At 54.3% G+C, this 19,792-nt stretch overlaps 1 protein-coding gene across 6 annotated transcripts in view; it reads left to right on the plus strand.

Annotated features, from left to right (window-relative positions):
* tecta (tectorin alpha) overlaps positions 1-19,792 on the plus strand; it is a 269,171-nt gene that overhangs the window by 38,745 nt on the left and 210,634 nt on the right. For all 6 annotated transcript variants that reach the window (XR_015751948.1, XM_087976270.1, XM_087976269.1 and 3 more), the window contains one exon: positions 13,000-13,412. Coding sequence is in view for 5 of the 6 variants with exons in the window: in XM_087976270.1 (XP_087832396.1) it covers positions 13,000-13,412 (413 nt within the window). In the remaining variant the exon portion in view is untranslated. The remainder of the gene's footprint in view (positions 1-12,999; positions 13,413-19,792) is intronic.

Genomic DNA, 19,792 nt, shown 5'->3' on the forward strand with positions numbered 1-19,792 from the left:
CTTGAAAGAGTTCAGAAAAGATTTACTAGGATGTTGCCAGGGTTGGAGGATTTGAGCTATTGGCAGAGGTTGAATAGGCTGGAGCTGTTTTCCCTGGAGCATTGGAGGCTGAGGGGTGATCTTATAGAGGTTTATAAAATCATAAGGGGAATGGATAGGGTAAATAGACAAGGTCTCTTCCCTGGGTGGGGGAGTCCAGAAATAGAGGGCTTAGGTTTAGGGTGAGAAGGGAAAGATATAAAAGAGACCTAAAGAGCAACCTTTTCATGCAGAGGGTGATACGTGTATGGAATGAGCTGCCAGAGGAGGCTAGTACAATTGCGACATTTAAAAGGCATCTGGATGGGTATATGAATAGGAAGAGTTTGGAGGGATATGAGATGGGTGCTGGCAGGTGGGACTAGATTGGGTTAGAATATTTGGTCAGCATGGACGAGTTGGACTGAAGGGTCTGTTTCCGTGCTGTATATCTCTATGACTCTATGACTGAGCTCTAGTCCAAGCTATGGGGGAGGCAATCTATGAGATGATGCTGAGGGTTCATAACAAATATATTCTCATGAAGAAAAATAGTGGAAACCCAAAGGAAATTAATAAAACAGAGGTAACAATGCAACATCTAAATAGTTCTTCATAAATAGTTTGATAGCTAAGGAATGAGTCAAATTTATAAGAGACAAACGAATAACTATTGAAGGCACAAGATGTGGGCGTATTCTTAAGGAATATCCTTATGCCTGTTTACGAGAGAGAGAAATGGTGCAAATATTGAAGCTAAGGATGAAGAATGTAAAATATTGATTCAGATAAACTTAATGAGAGAGAAAATATGAAGGGGTTAGCATCTTTGGAAATTGTGCAGGTGAAATGTATTCCTTGGCTGTTAGCAGAAGAATGTAGGAAATTGTGGAGACACTGGACATTGTTTTGGAATCTTCTGTGGTTATAGACATAGTGCTGCACACTCTTACATGTTGTTTAAAAACAGATAGACCCATTAAATATAGACCAGTCAGCCTAACTTACTGAAGAACGATTCATTAGAAACAAATGAGGGACACTATTAATCATGATTTAAAAAGACATAGATTACTCAAACCTAGTCAGATTCATTAAGGGAATATTGTGTTTGATTAACTTGTGAGAATATTTTTTATGACTCGGGGTAAAACCTCCCCCCCACTCCCCCACCAACCTCCACAAATTTAACAGCAACACAGAAAGGGTTTACCCTGTGCGGTAATCTGTTAAAATTTGAGAGGCCAAGAACTATTCCAAAAATCACGATTTAAAGTACAAAAATACTTTAAATACTTTGGGACAACTGTGTTGATTGAGTCCAGGAAGCTTATTGTTAGTTTGTCTTGGGAAGTGTATTCCCTGGTCTGCAAGTGACTATGGTCAAGTCTGGTTACCCTTGTCAGCCTGTTTGATCAATGCTGAGGTATTCTGGGTGTTTCTTGTATGGTTTGGACAGGCTTGATTTTCTGTGTTCCCTGTGGGCATGCTATGGGTAGGCACGTGGCAGATCTTTTCCCACAGTGACTTTAAAAGGTTTTGAAAAGTTAGATGCAGCCAAAACTGGTTTAGTGGCTTTCAAATGGTCGAATGCCTCCTGGCATTGTTCTGCCCGCCAAAACTTTGTGTTCTTCAGCAAATTAGTTAATGGTGCCATTACATTGCTGAAGTTTGGAACAAACTTCTGATAGAATCCACTGAGTCCTAAAAATCAAAGCACCTCTTTCTTCAAGGTTGGATGTGGAAATTCCTCAATGCCCTTCATCTTTATGTTCCATGGGGGGGGTCAACCTTCCATGACTCGATGTTATGTCCCAAGAATATCACCTCTGCTTTTGTGAATTCAGGTTTATTTAAGTTTATCACTAGTTTTGCTTCTCATAGTCAGTCAAAGAGCTCTGCCAATTGTACCATGTGATCTTTCCAGGACTTACTAAAGATCACTACATCATCTAAATAGACTGCACAGTTTGTTAACCCAGCCTCAACTCTGTTCATGAGTCTTGGGAATGTGGCGGGTGCTTTCTTCATTCCAAAGGGCATCACTTTAAACTGATATAGCCCATTTGGGGTTATAAACGCAGAAATTTCTTTCGCCGATTCTGATAAACATATCTGCTAGTAACCACACAGTAAGTCCAACTTGGTGAGGTAACTGGCTTGTCCGACTTTCTCAATACAGTCCTCAAATCTAGGAATTGGATATGAGTCTGATTTTGTAATGGCGTTGACCTTCCGATAATCTACGCAGAATTGTTAGGTCCCGTACGATTTGGGAACTAAGACGATCGGCGAACTCCATTCGCTCTGGCATGGTTCAATGATGTCCTTATCGAGCATGGCCTCCACCTCCTTCTAGACCTGTCTGGCTTTAAAAGGATTAAGCCGATAGTGATGTTGTTTTATCGGAGCAGTATTCCCTACGTCTACTTAATGTACAATAGTATTAGTCCTCCCCATCTGATTCTTACATGTGTTCTTGTACTGCAGTAACAGATCTTTCAACTACATTCTGTGCTCATGAGACAGATACCTTACTAACCTATCCCACTCCTCAAGGACTTCTTCATTTTTAATTTTCTTTCTCTCTAGTATAACACAGTTTCAACATTAGATTACATTACAGTGTGGAAACAGGCCCTTCGGCCCAACAAGTCCAAACCGACCCGCCGAAGCGAAACCCACCCATATTCCTACATTTACCCCTTACCTAACACTACGGGCAATTTAGTATGGCCAATTCACCTGACCTGCACATCTTTGTGACTGTGGGAGGAAACCGGAGCACCCGGAGGAAACCCACGCAGACACGGGGAGAACGTGCAAACTCCACACAGTCAGTCGCCTGAGGTGGGAATTGAACCCAGGTCTCTAGCGCTGTGAAGCAGCAGTGCTAACCACTGTGCCACCGTGCCGCCCACTCGACATATCCAATACCTTTTTGTTCTATCTGGCATCTTTACTAGATAGTTCACCTGACTCAATGTTTTCTCAATTTGATAGGAACCACTAAACCTGGCTTTGAAGGGATCTCCTATCACCGGTAACAGTACTAACACGTCTGCGTCTCAGAGCTTTTATCTGCCACCTGCTTCATTCTATGCTGTCCGTCTTTAAGTACTGTTTAGCTAACTCACCTACTCGATTTAGTCTCTCCCTCACCTCTGATACGTAATCTAAGTGTGAGATCTCTGACTTTGGTCCTGTCGATTGTTCTTTAATTAATTTCAAAGGGCCTCGCACTTCATGACCGAATATTAACTTGAAGGGAGTAAACTGACTAGATTCATCTGCAGCATCTCTAATAGCAAACAATATGAATGGGATACCTTTATCCCAATCATTCAGGTAATTCTGACAGTATGCTTTCAACATAGCCTTCAAGGTTGATGTCACCTTTCTAAAGCTCCCTGGGGTTCAGGATGATATGCACTTGATTTAAAGTGCTGTATACCTAAGTTATCTATAACCTCCTTAAACAGCCTAGCAGTAAAATTAGGTGCTTGGGCCGACTGAATCTCTCTAGGTAGCCCATACGGTGTGAAGAAATCTACTAACTCCTCTACCACCCTTTTTGCCGAGATACTCCATAATGGAATTGCCTCCGGAAATCTGGTAGACACATCCATTATGGTTAGCAAGTACTGGTTCCCACTTTTAGTTCTCAGGAGGGGACCTACACAATTAATCATAAACCACATGAAAGGATCTTCAAATGTGGGAATTGGCAACAAAGGGACTGGTTTTATTACCGCTTGGTGTGTATGACACATACGGCAAAAGTTAAACACATTTTTGTGAATTCCAGGCCAATAAAAATGTTTTTGTAGCTTAACCTGAGCCTTTCATACCCCAAGGTGACTTCCTACAGGTAGTTCATGTGCTACCGTAACACCTCCTGTCTGTATGCTATAGGCAACACAATCTGGTGCACTTCGGCCCATTTCTTCTCAGCACTAACCTGCCGTGGTTTCCATTTCCATTTTAGGATTTTATCTTTCAGATAATAACCCTCCGGAATATTCTCTGCCTCCTTTTCAGAGTATGCATCCACATATATATCTTTTATCGCCTTATTTTGCTGTTGCAAGTCCCTTAGCCTTTCAGGATTAAACACTTCTGTCTGACCCTCTGCCTGTTCAGGTTTTTCCTGCACCATTACATCAAACAGGGTATCCCCTAACTAAATCTCAACTCCTTCATCTTTCTCTTTACTTTTCACTTCATGCTGTGACTTAAAATAGTGGGATTTGGTCTGGAAAAATACCAGGATATATCTGTTTTAACTCCTCAGTTTCTTGGTCTTCTTTGGGCTTCTCCACAACAAGGGGTGTTGCTCCCACCGAGGATGCTGCCAAATCATTCTCAAAAACAAACTGTATTCCTGGAACTGACACTGTGTCAATCACTCCCACTGTAACTTCCCCAGTCTTGGGTTGGCACTCCAACCTGATCTTACACAGGGGAATGCTAAATGTTTGTCTATTTATCCCACAAATTACCACATCTCAGGTAACAGATCAGAAGGAGTGCATATTCGCTCATCCCTTACTGTCAACGACTGGTTAGATCCTGTATCCCTCAAAATTATAACTTCTCGTCCTTTTCTCCCTGTTCTTTCTGAGTAAACTTTACCCACAGAGGCAAATTTTTTGTAGAGATGAGGTACTAACTCCATACCCAGCCCCTGCCTTGGCTGGGCACTCTCCTGCAGCTCCTCGGCTCTCCTTGGGATCACCTTTACTACCATCACTAATGCCACAGGCTTAGCATCTTTTACCACATCGTTTCCCAGAGTGTCATTCTTTAATGACCAGCAGCATGACTTTACATGTCCCACCTTCTGGCAGTGAAAACACCTTTTCGCAGTGCACGGTTGAAACCACCAGCACTGTAATTTTCTGTGTCCCACTCCACTACAGTGAAAACACCTGAGGCCTTTTACCTCCTTTACTTTATGTTTCTGAACCACAGTCTATATTCTTCTGGTACCAATTCATAAGTACTTAAAATAGCCTGTTTGACCTCTTCCTAATCTCTTGATCCCTCATTTGACAGTGCAGCAAATATCTCACTAGCTCTGCCTACCAGTTTAGTCTGAACTAGCATTATCGGTAAACCCTAGGACCACTCCATCTGCCTAGCTAATTGTTCAAACGAAATAAAGCTTCAACATCTTTCTCATCAAAATGTGGCACAGTTTGACATATTTGTATGTATCACTACCTTCTCTGTTAATCTCCATCCTGTTAACTTGACTTTGCTGACTAAGTCGTAATTTCTCAAGTTCAAATTCTCTCTCTTTTTGTCTCTCCCTTTCTTCTTTTTCTCTCTTTCTTTGCTCAGCTAAGAACCTTCTTTCTCTCTCTTTTCTTCTCTCTCTCTCTGTTTATCTTCTAACTCCATTTTCTTCAATTGTAATCTAAGTTATTCTGCCTCTATTGCACGTGTCTGTTTCTCTGACACACCTAACTGTTTGAATAATTCCCTTACAATTTCAGCTTTACCTTTGTCCGTAGTCAAACCTAAATCTAACTTATTTGTTAATTCTAAAAGTATGGCCTTTTCTTTCCTTCTAAAGTTTCTTGAGCTGAAAATGTGTTGCCGAAAAGCGCAGCAGGTCAGGAAGCATCCAAGGAACAGGAGAATCGACGTTTCGGGCATAAGCCTTTCTTCAGGAATGAGGAAAGTGTGCCCACCAGGCTAAGATAAAAGGTAGGGAGGAGGGACTTGGGGGAGGGGCGTTGGAAATGTGATAGGTGGAAGGAGGTCAAGGTGAGGGTGATAGGCCAGAGTGGGGTGGGGGCAGAGAGGTCAGGAAGAAGATTGCAGGTTAGGAAGGCGGTGCTGAGTTCGAGGGATTTGACTGAGACAAGGTGGGGGGAGGGGAAATGAGGAAACTGGAGAAATCTGAGTTCATCCCTTGTGGTTGGAGGGTTCCTAGGCGGAAGATGAGGTGCTCTTCCTCCAACCGTCGTGTTGCTATGGTCTGGCGATGGAGGAGTCCAAGGACCTGCATGTCCTTGGTGGAGTGGGAGGGGGAGTTGAAGTGTTGAGCCACGGGGTGGTTGGGTTGGTTGGTCCGGGTATCCCAGAGGTGTTCTCTGAACCGTTCCGCAAGTAGGCGGCCTGTCTCCCCAATATAGAGGAGGCCACATCGGGTGCATCGGATGCAATAGATGATGTGTGTGGAGGTGCAGGTGAATTTGTGGTGGATATGGAAGTGTCCCTTGGGGCCTTGGAGGGAAGTAAGGGAGGGGAGGTGTGGGTGCAAGTTTTGCATTTCTTGCGGTTGCAGGGGAAGGTGCCGGGAGTGGAGGTTGGGTTGGTGGGGGGTGTGGACCTGATGAGGGAGTCACGGAGGGAGTGGTCTTTTCGGAACGCTGATAGGGAAGGGGAGGGAAATATATCCCTGGTGGTGGGGTCCGTTTGGAGGTGGCGGAAATGACGGCGGATGATCCGCTGTACATGGAGGTTGGTGGGGTGGTAGGTGAGGACCAGTGGGGTTCTGTCCTGGTTGCAGTTGGAGGGGCGGGGCTCAAGGGCGGAGGAGCGGGAAGTGGAAGAGATGCGGTGGAGGGCATCGTCGACCACGTCTGGGGGGAAATTGCAGTCCTTGAAGGAGGAGGCCATCTGGGTTGTACAGATTTGGAACTGGTCCTCGTGGGAGCAGATGCGGCGGAGACGAAGGAATTGGGAATATGGGAAGGCGTTTTTACAGGGAGCAGGGTGGGAGGAGGTGTAGTCTAGGTAGCTGTGGGAGTTGGTCGGTTTATAGTAGATGTCCGTGTCGATTCTGTCACCCGAGATAGAAATGGAAAGGTCTAGGAAGGGGAGGAAGGAGTCTGAGACGGTCCAGGTGAATTTGAGGTCGGGGTGGAAGGTGTTGGTAAAGTGGATGAACTGTTCAACTTCCTTGTGGGAGCACGAGGCAGCGCCGATACAGTCATCGATGTAGCGGAGGAAAAGGTGGGGGTGGTGCCAGTGTAGCTGCGGAAGATGGACTGTTCCACATATCCTACGAAGAGGCAGGCATAGCTGGGGCCCATGCGGGTGCCCATGGCTACTCCTTTGATTTGGAGGAAGTGGGAGGATTGGAAAGAGAAATTGTTCAGGGTGAGGACCAGTTCAGTCAGTCGAAGGAGGATGTCGGTGGAAGGGTACTGGTCGGTACGGCGGGAAAGGAAGAAGCGGAGGGCTTTAAGTCCTTCATGATGGGGGATGGAGGTGTATAGGGATTGATGTCCATGGTGAAGATAAGGCGTTAGGGACCGGGGAAGCGAAAATCATGGAGGAGGTGGAGGGCGTGGGTGGTGTCCCGAACGTAGGTGGGGAGTTCTTGGACTAAGGGGGACAGGACCGTGTTGAGGTATGCAGAGATGAGTTCGGTGGGGCAGGAGCAGGCTGAGACAATGGGTCGGCCGGGACAGTCAGGTTTGTGGATTTTGGGCAGGAGGTAGAAATGGGCGGTGCGGGGTTGTGGGACTATGAGGTTGGAGGCGGTGCATGGGAGATCCCCTGAGGTGATGAGGTTATGGATGATCTGGGAGATGATGGTTTGGTGGTGGGGGGTGGGGTCATGGTCAAGGGGACAGTAGGAGGAGGTGTCCGCGAGCTGGCGTTTAGCCTCAGCGGTGTAAAGGTCGGTGCGCCAAACTACTACCGCGCCTCCCTTGTCTACCGGTTTGATAGTGAGATTGGGGTTGGAATGGAGGGAGTCGAGGGCTGTACGTTCCAAGGGTGAGAGGTTGGAGTGGGTGAGAGGGGTGGAGAAGTTGAGGCGGTTAATGTCGCGGTGGCAGTTGGCTATGAAGAGATCGAGGGCGGGTAAGAGGCCAGCACGGGGTGTCCAGGTGGATGGGGTGTGTTGGAGGCGGGAGAAGGGGTCGTCAGAGGGTGGGCGGGAGTCTTGGTTGAAGACGTAGGCACGGAGGCGAAGGCGGCGGAAGAATTGTTCGATGTCACGCCGCATGTTGAACTCGTTAATCCGAGAGCATAGGGGAATGAAGGTGAGGCCTCTGCTGAGGACTGATCTTTCATCCTCAGAAAGGGGTAGTTCTGGAGGGATGGTGAAAACACGGCAGGGCTGGGAGCTAGGACCTGGTGTGGGGCTGGAGCAGGGAGTGGGGGCGGGGTTAGGCATGGGGGCGGAATTGGGCGTGGTGACAGAGATCGGCGTGGGGGCAGAGACACATGCGGCGTAGTGGTCGTGCAGGTTAGTGATGTCACTGGGGGCGGAAGTGGCTGTGGCGACAGTGTTATTCCCGAATCTGTCGGCGATGGTCTTCCTGGCGATCGTGGAGGCGGTTGTCTGGGCGATTGCGAAGGCTGCGAGCTCGGTGGGGGCGGAAGTGATGTCATGGTCCGCGGCGGCGGTTGTTGCCGCGGACGTTGTAGCAGACGCGTGGTTAATGGCGCCGGAACGATTTCGGAGGCCGATGGAAGATTCTGGAACAGTTGAGGAAACCAGAGTGTGGGGGTAAGGACATGAAAGTTTTTGGTACTTACTGTCTTTAATTTCCGATATGGCTGGGAAGAAATGTTTGTTTAGTGTATGGATTCTTCTGTGGATGAAGAACAGTAGAGGTCCTGCCCCCTGTAAAAACGCCATCCCATATTCCCAATTCCTTTGTCTCCGCCGCATCTGCTCCCAGGAGGACCAGTTCCAAATCCGTACATCCCAGATGGCCTCCTTCTTCAAGGACCGCAATTTCCCCCCAGATGTAGTCGACGATGCCCTCCACCGCATCTCTTCCACTTCCCGCTCCTCCGCACTTGAGCCCCGCCCCTCCAACCGCCACCAGGACAGAACCCCACTGGTCCTCACCTACCACCCCACCAACCTCCATGTACAGCGGATCATCCGCCGTCATTTCCGCCACCTCCAAACGGACCCCACCACCAGGGATATATTTCCCTCCCCTCCCCTATCAGCGTTCCGAAAAGACCACTCCCTCCGTGACGCCCTCGTCAGGTCCACACCCCCCACCAACCCAACCTCCACTTCCGGCACCTTCCCCTTCAACCGCAAGAAATGCAAAACTTGCGCCAACACCTCCCCCCTTACTTCCCTCCAAGGCCCCAAGGGATACTTCCATATCCGCCACAAATTCACCTGCACCTCCACACACATCATCTATTGCATCCGCTGCACCCGATGTGGCCTCCTCTATATTAGAACATAGAAAAATACAGCGCAGTACAGGCCCTTTGGCCCTCGATGTTGCGTCAATCCAAGCCCACCTAACCTACACTCGCCCACTATCCCACATATGCCTATCCTCCTATTGGGGAAACTGGCCGCCTACTTGCGGAACGGTTCAGAGAACACCTCTGGGAGACCCGGACCAACCAACCCATGGCTCAACACTTCAATTCCCCCTCCCACTCCACCAAGGACATGCAGGTCCTTGAACTCCTCCATTGCCAGACCATAGCAACACGACGGTTGGAGGAAGAGCGCCTCATCTTCCGCCTAGGAACCCTTCAACCACAAGGGATGAACTCAGATTTCTCCAGTTTCCTCATTTCCCCTCCCCCCACCTTGTCTCAGTCAAATCCCTCAAACTCAGCACCGCCTTCCTAACCTGCAATCTTCTTCCTGACCTCTCCGCCCCCACCTCACTCCGGCCTATCACCCTCACCTTGACCTCCTTCCACCTATCGCATTTCCAACGCCCCTCCCCCAAGTCCCTCCTCCCTACCTTTTATCTTAGCCTGCTGGACACACTTTCCTCATTCCTGAAGAAAGGCTTATGCCCGAAACGTCGATTCTCCTGTTCCTTGGATGCTTCCTGACCTGCTGCGCTTTTCCAGCAACACATTTTCAGCTCTGATCTCCAGCATCTGCAGACCTCACTTTCTCCTCCTTCTTAAGTTTCTTGACAAAGTTGAGAATCATCTTCAAATCTCAGAACCTATTTAGTAATTTTAAGAGCCATTTCTCTCACTTTTAGTTTAATCAACCACAAGTCATCGAAATTAAACAAAATTTTTCACCTATGTTTTGTTTAAAAATCTAGGACACTAACATGCAAGTGTTTAAATCTGCTGGGATTTTTGTACCCCCAAATCTATTCAAATCTGTCTAAACCAGTTCAAATCTTGCAGGAAAGCCCCCAAAACATTACGACATGGTGCAAACGCACCCTCTGCCAATTTAAAGCAGCAACACAGAAAAGATTTACCCCATGTAGTAATCTGTTAAAATTCAAGAGGCCAAGAACTATCCCAAAAATCACAATTTAAAGTACAAAAAAAGTAAGAACTTTATTCTTTAAGTCTAACATAGAATATTAACTAACAACTATTTACAACTTCTTCCTCTGACCTATCTTTTACCTTCCCCTCTAAAACACTCGTCCGGTAAAACCCCGATTAAGATTTTCCCAAAAAATTCAAATTTTAAAACCAGCCAGCTGTTGAATCTTCTCTTTGTATCTTCCTCTGTCTTCTTTTCTTCTTCTTAGGGATTTCTGTTTCACACGTCACTGATCGATAAAGGTACCTTTAAGAGAGCTATTCTCTGGTTAATCTGCATATGTCAGTGGCTTGGCAGTTCTCCTCCAACAGTTCAATTTTTTTGGTCTTATACCCTAAAGCATTGGATCGTTTCATTAGTTTTAACATTGTCAAAATACTAAATTCAAACTCGATTGGAGTTTGATATTTTGGGGCATAATTTAAACTGATTGGCTGAATTTGAATTTGTTTTTGTCTCATAGCAACCCAGCCAGTGTTAGCTGTTCTGAACCAGAAGTTACATTGTAAATTCTCCAGCACTCTGTGTGTATCTCTAACTCCTTCAACTCTCTTAAACCTCTTACATCTTCATAACAGATTTTAACAAGATTTTTGACAAGGTTCTGCATTCAGTATAGGCCAGAGAACTTAAAGGCACATAGGATTCAACAAATATACAGGAAGTTGAATTCAAAATTGGCTTGGTGTCAGGATTATAAGGGATAAACAGTGAAGAAAAGCCATTGAACCCCACCAATCCATGTCAGAAATAATGCTCCTCTCAACACTCCTCCCATTTTCCATCTAAATCTATTATTATAACCATCTATAAACTTCTCTTTCAAATATTAGTTCATGTTTGGTTTCCCTTTAAATGCATTTCTGCTTCAATCACTTGATGAAGGTGAAGTCCACAACTCCCCATTCTCTGGGTGAAGAAGATAATTCCCAGAACCTAACTGGATTTCTTGATGACTATCTTATATTTATGGTCCCTACCTTATAGAGGTTTACAAAATTATGAGGAGCATGGATAGGATAAATAGGCAAAGTATTTTCCGTGGGGTCGGGGAGTCCAGAACTAGAGGGCATAGGTCTAGGGTGAGAGGGGAAAGATATAAAAGAGACCTAAGGGGCAACTTTTTCACACAGAGGGTGGTACATGTATGGAATGAGCTGCCAGAGGATGTGGTGGAGGCTGGTACAATTGCAACATTTAAGAGGCATCTGGATGGGTATATGAATAGGAAGGGTTTGGAGGGATATGGGTCGGGTGCTGGCAGGTGGGACTAGATTGGGTTGGGATATCTGGTCAGCATGGACGGGTTGGACCGAAGGGTCTGTTATTCCTCAAGAGAGGTTTCTCTTGTCACCTCTCTCAAAATCTTTCAAAATTTCAAAGAACCTATTAGATCACCCTCCACAGGCGTCAGTATTGGGGCCACTATTGTTTGTCTTATACATAAATGATCTGGAAGAGGGCACTGTTGGTCTGATCAGCAAGTTTGCAGATGACACAAAGATTGGTGGAGTGGCAGAAAGCATAAGGGACTGTCAGAGAATACAGGAGGCTATACATAGACTGGAGAGGTGGGTGGAAAAGTGGCAGATGGCTTTCAATCCAGACAAATGTGAGGTGATGCATTTAGGCAAAACTAATTCTAGAGCAAATTATACAATGAATGGAAGAGCCTTGAGAAACGTTGATGGGCAGAGAGATCTGGGCGTACAGGTCCATTGTATCCTGAAGGTTGCAGAACAGGTGGATAGAGTGGTCAAGAAAGCATATAGTACGCTTGTCTTCATTGGACGGAGTATTGCGTATAAGAACTGGCAAGTCATGTTAAAATTGTACATGACATTGGTTCGGTCACATTTGGAATACTATGTACAGTTCTGGGCGCCACATTACCAAAAGGATGTGGACGCTTTGGAGAGGGTGCAGAGAAGATTTACGAGGATGTTGCCTGGTGTGGAAGGTACTGGCTATGAAGAGAGGTTGAGAAGGTTAGGTTTATTTTCACTAGAAAAAAGGAGATTGAGGGGGGACCTGATTGAGGTTTACAAAATCATGGAGGTTATAAACAGGGAAAGTACTTTACACAGAGGATGGTAGGTGCCTGGAACGCGTTGCCAGCCGAGGTGGTAGGTAACAGGACAGATGGTTAGGAATTCATGTCCAATAATTTACTTTATTAGCCAAGATAAGAGCAGGGAGCTCATGCTGGAATTGTATTAAATGCTAGTTAGGCCACATTTAGAGTATTTTGTACAGTTTGGGTCAATGCGCTAGAGGAAGGATGTGATCACAGTAGATCAGGGAAGATCCATGATTATCTGGTCAGGAGAGCAAGCAAAGATTGGACAGGGCTGTGTTTGAGGGGTATACAGCAAAGAGACTGCAGACAGTAGATTAGAACATCCTTTACCTATTAGTAGACTGATTAAATCAGGTGAGGAGATTTAAAATTAAAGGGAACTTGAGGTTTTGTTATACATCAGAGGTGGCTGGAACCTGGAACTTACTGCCTGAAAGGTTTAAGTCACGAATGAAGACCCTTGAAAATTCAATTGAAGTTCTGTGAGCTGTTGGCAGGTGCCCCTGTATTGTTTTTGCCAGTACAGGTCTCCTGACCGAATGGCCTGCCTCCTGATGTCAATGTCAGTAACTCTGGGAGTCGGTGATTTGCTCAGATTTCGGTTTGCCTATCACTGGGAAGGGGCTGTTTTCTGTTACAGGGCAGTTTTTCCGTCGTGGAGATGTGTTCTGGGCTGAGGAGAAATGTCAGACCAAATGCCGCTGCCTTGACCTGGAGAACCGGCTCCTGTGCCAGAATCTGTCCTGCGGGCAGTTGGAGCAGTGTCACTCTGTCGATGGTGTTTACCGTTGCCTTCCCGAGCAGACCGCCTCCTGTGTGGTTTTTGGAGATCCTCACTATCACACCTTCGACGGGTCGCTCTTCCACTTCCAAGGAACTTGCTCTTATATCCTTTCCAAGCCGTGCCTGGAGGGGGACCATCTCCCCAGCTTCAGCATTGAGTCCACCAATGAGAACCGGGTGGGGGGTGCCGTCTCTTGGCTTCGGAGCATCAAAGTGAAGGTTTATTCACACAGCATCGTCATTCTCCGGGGAAACCGAGGGCAAGTGTTGGTAAGGACTCAGCTCAGGAGTCCAAATGATGCTCAGGGCCATGGAGGACCGGGGGCTGGGGGGGGGGGGGTGATGGTGAGGGAGGGGGGGTGATGGTGAGGGAGGGGGAGTGATGGTGAGGGAGGGGGAGTGATGGTGAGAGGAGAGAGTGATGGTGAGAGGAGAGAGTGATGGTGAGAGGAGAGAGTGATGGTGAGAGGGGAGAGTGATGGTGAGAGGGGAGAGTGATGGTGAGAGGGGAGAGTGATGGTGAGAGGGGAGAGTGATGGTGAGAGGGGAGAGTGATGGTGAGAGGGGAGAGTGATGGTGAGAGGGGAGAGTGATGGTGAGAGGGGAGAGTGATGGTGAGAGGGGAGAGTGATGGTGAGAGGGGAGAGTGATGGTGAGAGGGGAGAGTGATGGTGAGAGAGGAGAGTGATGGTGAGAGGGGAGAGTGATGGTGAGAGGGGAGAGTGATGGTGAGAGGGGAGAGTGATGGTGAGAGGGGAGAGTGATGGTGAGAGGGGAGAGTGATGGTGAGAGGGGAGAGTGATGGTGAGAGGGGAGAGTGATGGTGAGAGGGGAGAGTGATGGTGAGAGGGGAGAGTGATGGTGAGAGGGGAGAGTGATGGTGAGAGGGGAGAGTGATGGTGAGAGGGGAGAGTGATGGTGAGAGGGGAGAGTGATGGTGAGAGGGGAGAGTGATGGTGAGAGGGGAGAGTGATGGTGAGAGGGGAGAGTGATGGTGAGAGGGGAGAGTGATGGTGAGAGGGGAGAGTGATGGTGAGAGGGGAGAGTGATGGTGAGAGGGGAGAGTGATGGTGAGAGGGGAGAGTGATGGTGAGAGGGGAGAGTGATGGTGAGAGGGGAGAGTGATGGTGAGAGGGGAGAGTGATGGTGAGAGGGGAGAGTGATGGTGAGAGGGGAGAGTGATGGTGAGAGGGGAGAGTGATGGTGAGAGGGGAGAGTGATGGTGAGAGGGGAGAGTGATGGTGAGAGGGGAGAGTGATGGTGAGAGGGGAGAGTGATGGTGAGAGGGGAGAGTGATGGTGAGAGGGGAGAGTGATGGTGAGAGGGGAGAGTGATGGTGAGAGGGGAGAGTGATGGTGAGAGGGGAGAGTGATGGTGAGAGGGGAGAGTGATGGTGAGAGGGGAGAGTGATGGTGAGAGGGGAGAGTGATGGTGAGAGGGGAGAGTGATGGTGAGAGGGGAGAGTGATGGTGAGAGGGGAGAGTGATGGTGAGAGGGGAGAGTGATGGTGAGAGGGGAGAGTGATGGTGAGAGGGGAGAGTGATGGTGAGAGGGGAGAGTGATGGTGAGAGGGGAGAGTGATGGTGAGAGGGGAGAGTGATGGTGAGAGGGGAGAGTGATGGTGAGAGGGGAGAGTGATGGTGAGAGGGGAGAGTGATGGTGAGAGGGGAGAGTGATGGTGAGAGGGGAGAGTGATGGTGAGAGGGGAGAGTGATGGTGAGAGGGGAGAGTGATGGTGAGAGGGGAGAGTGATGGTGAGAGGGGAGAGTGATGGTGAGAGGGGAGAGTGATGGTGAGAGGGGAGAGTGATGGTGAGAGGGGAGAGTGATGGTGAGAGAGGGAGAGTGATGGTGAGAGAGGAGAGTGATGGTGAGAGAGGAGAGTGATGGTGAGAGAGGAGAGTGATGGTGAGAGAGGAGAGTGATGGTGAGAGAGGAGAGTGATGGTGTGAGGGGCGGGTGAGGGTGAGGGGCGAGTGAGGGTGAGGGGCGAGTGAGGGTGAGGGGTAGTGATAGTGGGGGGGTAGTAATAGTGGTGGGGGTAGTAATAGTGGGGGGGTAGTAATAGTGGGGGGGTAGTAATAGTGGTGGGGGTAGTAATAGTGGGGGGGTAGTAATAGTGGGGGGGTAGTAATAGTGGGGGGGGGAGTGATAGTGGGGGGGGAGTGATAGTGGGGGGGAGTGATAGTGGGGGGGGAGTGATAGTGGGGGGGGAGTGATAGTGGGGGGGGAGTGATAGTGGGGGGGGAGTGATAGTGGGGGGGGAGTGATAGTGGGGGGGGAGTGATAGTGGGGGGGGGAGTGATAGTGGGGGGGGGAGTGATAGTGGGGGGGGAGTGATAGTGGGGGGGGAGTGATAGTGGGGGGGGAGTGATAGTGGGGGGGGGAGTGATAGTGGGGGGGGGAGTGATAGTGGGGGGGAGTGATAGTGGGGGGGAGTGATAGTGGGGGGGGAGTGATAGTGGGGGGGGAGTGATAGTGGGGGGGGAGTGATAGTGGGGGGGGGAGTGATAGTGGGGGGGGAGTGACAGTGGGGGGGGAGTGACAGTGGGGGGGAGTGACAGTGGGGGGGAGTGACAGTGGGGGGGAGTGACAGTGGGGGGGAGTGACAGTGGGGGGGAGTGACAGTGGGGGGGGAGGGACGGTGAGGTGGGAGGGACGGTGAGGTGGGAGGGACGGTGAGGTGGGAGGGACGGTGAGGTGGGAGGGATGGTGAAAGGGGGAGGGACGGTGAAAGGGGGAGGGACGGTGAAAGGGGGAGGGACGGTGAAAGGGGGAGGGACGGTGAAAGGGGGAGGGACGGTGAAAGGGGGAGGGACGGTGAAAGGGGGGAGGGAGGGTGAGGGGGGTGGGGGGGGAGGGACGGTGAAAGGGGGCTGAGGGAGGGTGAGGGGGGTGGGGGGGGCGAGACGGTGGTGGGGGGGGAGACGGTGGTGGGGGGGGGAGACGGTGGTGGGGGGGGGAGACGGTGGTGGGGGGGGGAGACGGTGGTGGGGGGGGGAGACGGTGGTGGGGGGGGAGACGGTGGTGGGGGGGGAGACGGTGGTGGGGGGGGGAGACGGTGGTGGGGGGGAGACGGTGGTGGGGGGGGAGACGGTGGTGGGGGGGGAGACGGTGGTGGGGGGGGAGACGGTGGTGGGGGGGGAGACGGTGGTGGGGGGGGAGACGGTGGTGGGGGGGGAGACGGTGGTGGGGGGGGAGACGGTGGTGGGGGGGGGAGACGGTGGTGGGGGGGGAGACGGTGGTGGGGCGGAGACGGTGGTGGGGGGGAGACGGTGGTGGGGGGGAGACGGTGGTGGGGGGGAGACGGTGGTGGGGGGGAGACGGTGGTGGGGGCGGGCGAGACGGTGGTGGGGGGGGCGGGCGAGACGGTGGTGGGGGGGCGGGCGAGACGGTGGTGGGGGGGCGGGCGAGACGGTGGTTGGGGGGGGCGAGACGGTGGTGGGGGGGGGGTGAGACGGTGGTGGGGGGGGGAGAGACGGTGGTGGGGGGGGGAACAGACGGTGGTGGGGGGGGAACAGACGGTGGTGGGGGGGGAACAGACGGTGGTGGGGGGGGAACAGACGGTGGTGGGGGGGGAACAGACGGTGGTGGGGGGGGGAACAGACGGTGGTGGGGGGGGGAACAGACGGTGGTGGGGGGGGAACAGACGGTGGTGGGGGGGGAACAGACGGTGGGGGGGGGGGGGCGAGACGGTGGGAGAGAGGGTGGGGGCCGAGACGGTGGGAGAGAGGGTGGGGGGGGTGGGGGCCGAGACGGTGGGAGAGAGGGTGGGGGGGGTGGGAGCCGAGACGGTGGGAGAGAGGGTGGGGGGGTGGGAGCCGAGACGGTGGGAGAGAGGGTGGGGGGGTGGGGGCCGAGACGGTGGGAGAGAGGGTGGGGGGGTGGGGGCCGAGACGGTGGGAGAGAGGGTGGGGGGGGTGGGGGCCGAGACGGTGGTGGAGGCGAGACGGTGGTGGGGGGGAGACGGTGGTGAGGGCGAGACGGTGTGGGGGAGACGGTGGTGGGGAGGGCGAGACGGTGGTGGGGGGGGGCGAGACGGTGGTGGGGGGGGGGGTGAGACGGTGGTGGGGGGGGGGGCGAGACGGTGGTGGGGGGGGGGGGCGAGACGGTGGTGGGGGGGGGGCGAGACGGTGGTGGGGGGGGGGCGAGACGGTGGTGGGGGGGGGGCGAGACGGTGGTGGGGGGGCGGGCGAGACGGTGGTGGGGGGGCGGGCGAGACGGTGGTGGGGGGCGGGCGAGACGGTGGTGGGGGGGGAGACGGTGGTGGGGGGGGACGGGGGGGGCGAGACGGTGGTGGGGGGGGGAGGGTGGGGGGGGGGGGACGGGGTGGGGGGGGAGGGGGAGAGGGTGGAGGCCGAGACGGTGGGAGAGAGGGTGGGAGGGTGGGGGCCGAGACGGTGGGAGAGAGGGTGGGAGGGTGGGGGCCGAGACGGTGGGGGAGAAGGTGAGGGGGGTGGGGGCCGAGACGGTGGGAGAGAGGGTGGGGGGGGTGGGGGCCGAGACGGTGGGAGAGAGGGTGGGGGGGGTGGGGGCCGAGACGGTGGGAGAGAGGGTGGGGGGGTGGGGGCCGAGACGGTGGGAGAGAGGGTGGGGGGGTGGGGGCCGAGACGGTGGGAGAGAGGGTGGGGGCCGAGACGGTGGGAGAGAGGGTGGGGGGTGTGGGGGCCGAGACGGTGGGGAGAGAGGGTGGGGGGGGTGGGGGCCGAGACGGTGGGAGAGAGGGGGGGGGGGGCCGAGACGGTGGGAGAGAGGGTGGGGGGGGGGGGGGGCCGGGGCGATGGTGGTGGGGGGGGGGGCGATGGTGGTGTTGGGGGGCGATGGTGGTGGGGGGGGGCGATGGTGGTGGGGGGGGGCGATGGTGGTGGGGGGGGCGATGGTGGTGGGGGGGGCGATGGTGGTGGGGGGGGGCGATGGTGGTGGGGGGGGGCGATGGTGGTGGGGGGGGGCGATGGTGGTGGGGGGGGGGCGATGGTGGTGGGGGGGGGCGATGGTGGTGGGGGGGGGCGATGGTGGGGGGGGGGCGATGGTGGGGGGGGCGATGATGGGAGGGGCGATGGTGGGGGGGGCGATGGTGGGGGGGGCGAAGGTGGGGGGGGCGAAGGTGGGGGGGGCGAAGGTGGGGGGGGCGAAGGTGGGGGGGCGATGGCGGGGGGGCGATGGGGGGAGGCGATGGGGGAGGCGATGGGGGGAGGCGATGGCGGGGGGCGGCGATGGCGGGGCGGCGATGGCGGGGGGAGCGATGGCGGGGGGAGCGATGGCGGGGGGAGCGATGGCGGGGGGGGCGATGGCGAGTGGAGGGAGTGACGGCGAGGGGGAGGGGCGAGGGGGAGGGGTGAGGGGGAGGGGGATGGGTGAGGGGGAGGGGGGTGGGTGAGGGGCGAGGGGGAGGGGTGAGGGGGAGGGGGATGGGTGAGGGGGAGGGGGGTGGGTGAGGGGGAGGGGGGTGGGTGAGGGGGGTGGGTGAGGGGGATGGGTGAGGGGGATGGGTGAGGGGGATGGGTGAGGGGGAGGGGTGAGGGGGATGGGTGAGGGGGAGGGGTGAGGGGGAGGGGTGAGGGGGAGGGGTGAGGGGGAGGGGTGAGGGGGAGGGGTGAGGGGGAGGGGTGAGGGGGAGGGGTGAGGGGGAGGGATGAGGGGGAGGGGAGGGGTGAGGGGGAGGGGAGGGGGAGGGGAGGGGTGGGGGGGGAGGGGTGAGGGGGAGGGGTGAGGGGGAGGGGTGGGGGAGTGACGGTGGTGGGGGAGTGACGGTGGTGGGGGAGTGACGGTGGGGGGGGAGTGACGGTGGGGGGGGAGTGACGGTGGGGGGGGAGTGACGGTGGGGGGGGAGTGACGGTGGGGGGGGGGAGTGACGGTGGGGGGGGAGTGACGGTGGGGGGGGAGTGACGGTGGGGGGGGAGTGACGGTGGGGGGGGGAGTGACGGGGGGGGGGGGGGAGTGACGGTGGGGGGGGAGTGACGGGGGGGGGGGGGAGTGACGGGGGGGGGAGTGACGGGGGGGGGGGACGGGGGGGGGGGGAGTGACGGGGGGGGAGTGACGGTGGGGGGGGTGACAGTGGGGGGGGTGACAGTGGGGGGGGTGACAGTGGGGGGGGTGACGGTGGGGGGGGGGGTGACGGTGGGGGGGGGGTGACGGTGGGGGGGGGGTGACGGTGGGGGGGGGGTGACGGTGGGGGGGGGGTGACGGTGGGGGGGGGGTGACGGTGGGGGGGGGGTGACGGTGGGGGGGGGGTGACAGTGGGGGGGGGGTGACGGTTGGGGGGGGTGACGGTTGGGGGGGGGTGACAGTGGGGTGGGGGTGACAGTGGGGTGGGGGTGACGGGGGGGTGACGGTTGGGGGGGGTGACGGTTGGGGGGGGTGACAGTGGGGGGGGGGGGTGACAGTGGGGGGGGGTGACAGTGGGGGGGGGTGACAGTGGGGGGGGGTGACAGTGGGGGGGGGGTGACAGTTGGGGGGGTGACAGTGGGGGGGGGGTGACAGTTGGGGGGGGTGACAGTGGGGGGGGTGACAGTGGGGGGGGGGTGACAGTGGGGGGGGGGGTGACAGTGGGGGGGGGGTGACTGTGGGGGGGGGTGACGGGGGGGGGTGACGGTGGGGGGGGGTGACGGTGGGGGGGGGTGACGGGGGGGGGGGGGTGACGGTGGGGGGGGG

The sequence above is a fragment of the Chiloscyllium plagiosum genome, unplaced genomic scaffold (genome assembly GCF_037043375.1).
Source record: "Chiloscyllium plagiosum isolate Xiang-an unplaced genomic scaffold, Cpla_swu_hap1 HiC_scaffold_29, whole genome shotgun sequence".
Lineage (NCBI taxonomy): Eukaryota > Metazoa > Chordata > Chondrichthyes > Orectolobiformes > Hemiscylliidae > Chiloscyllium > Chiloscyllium plagiosum.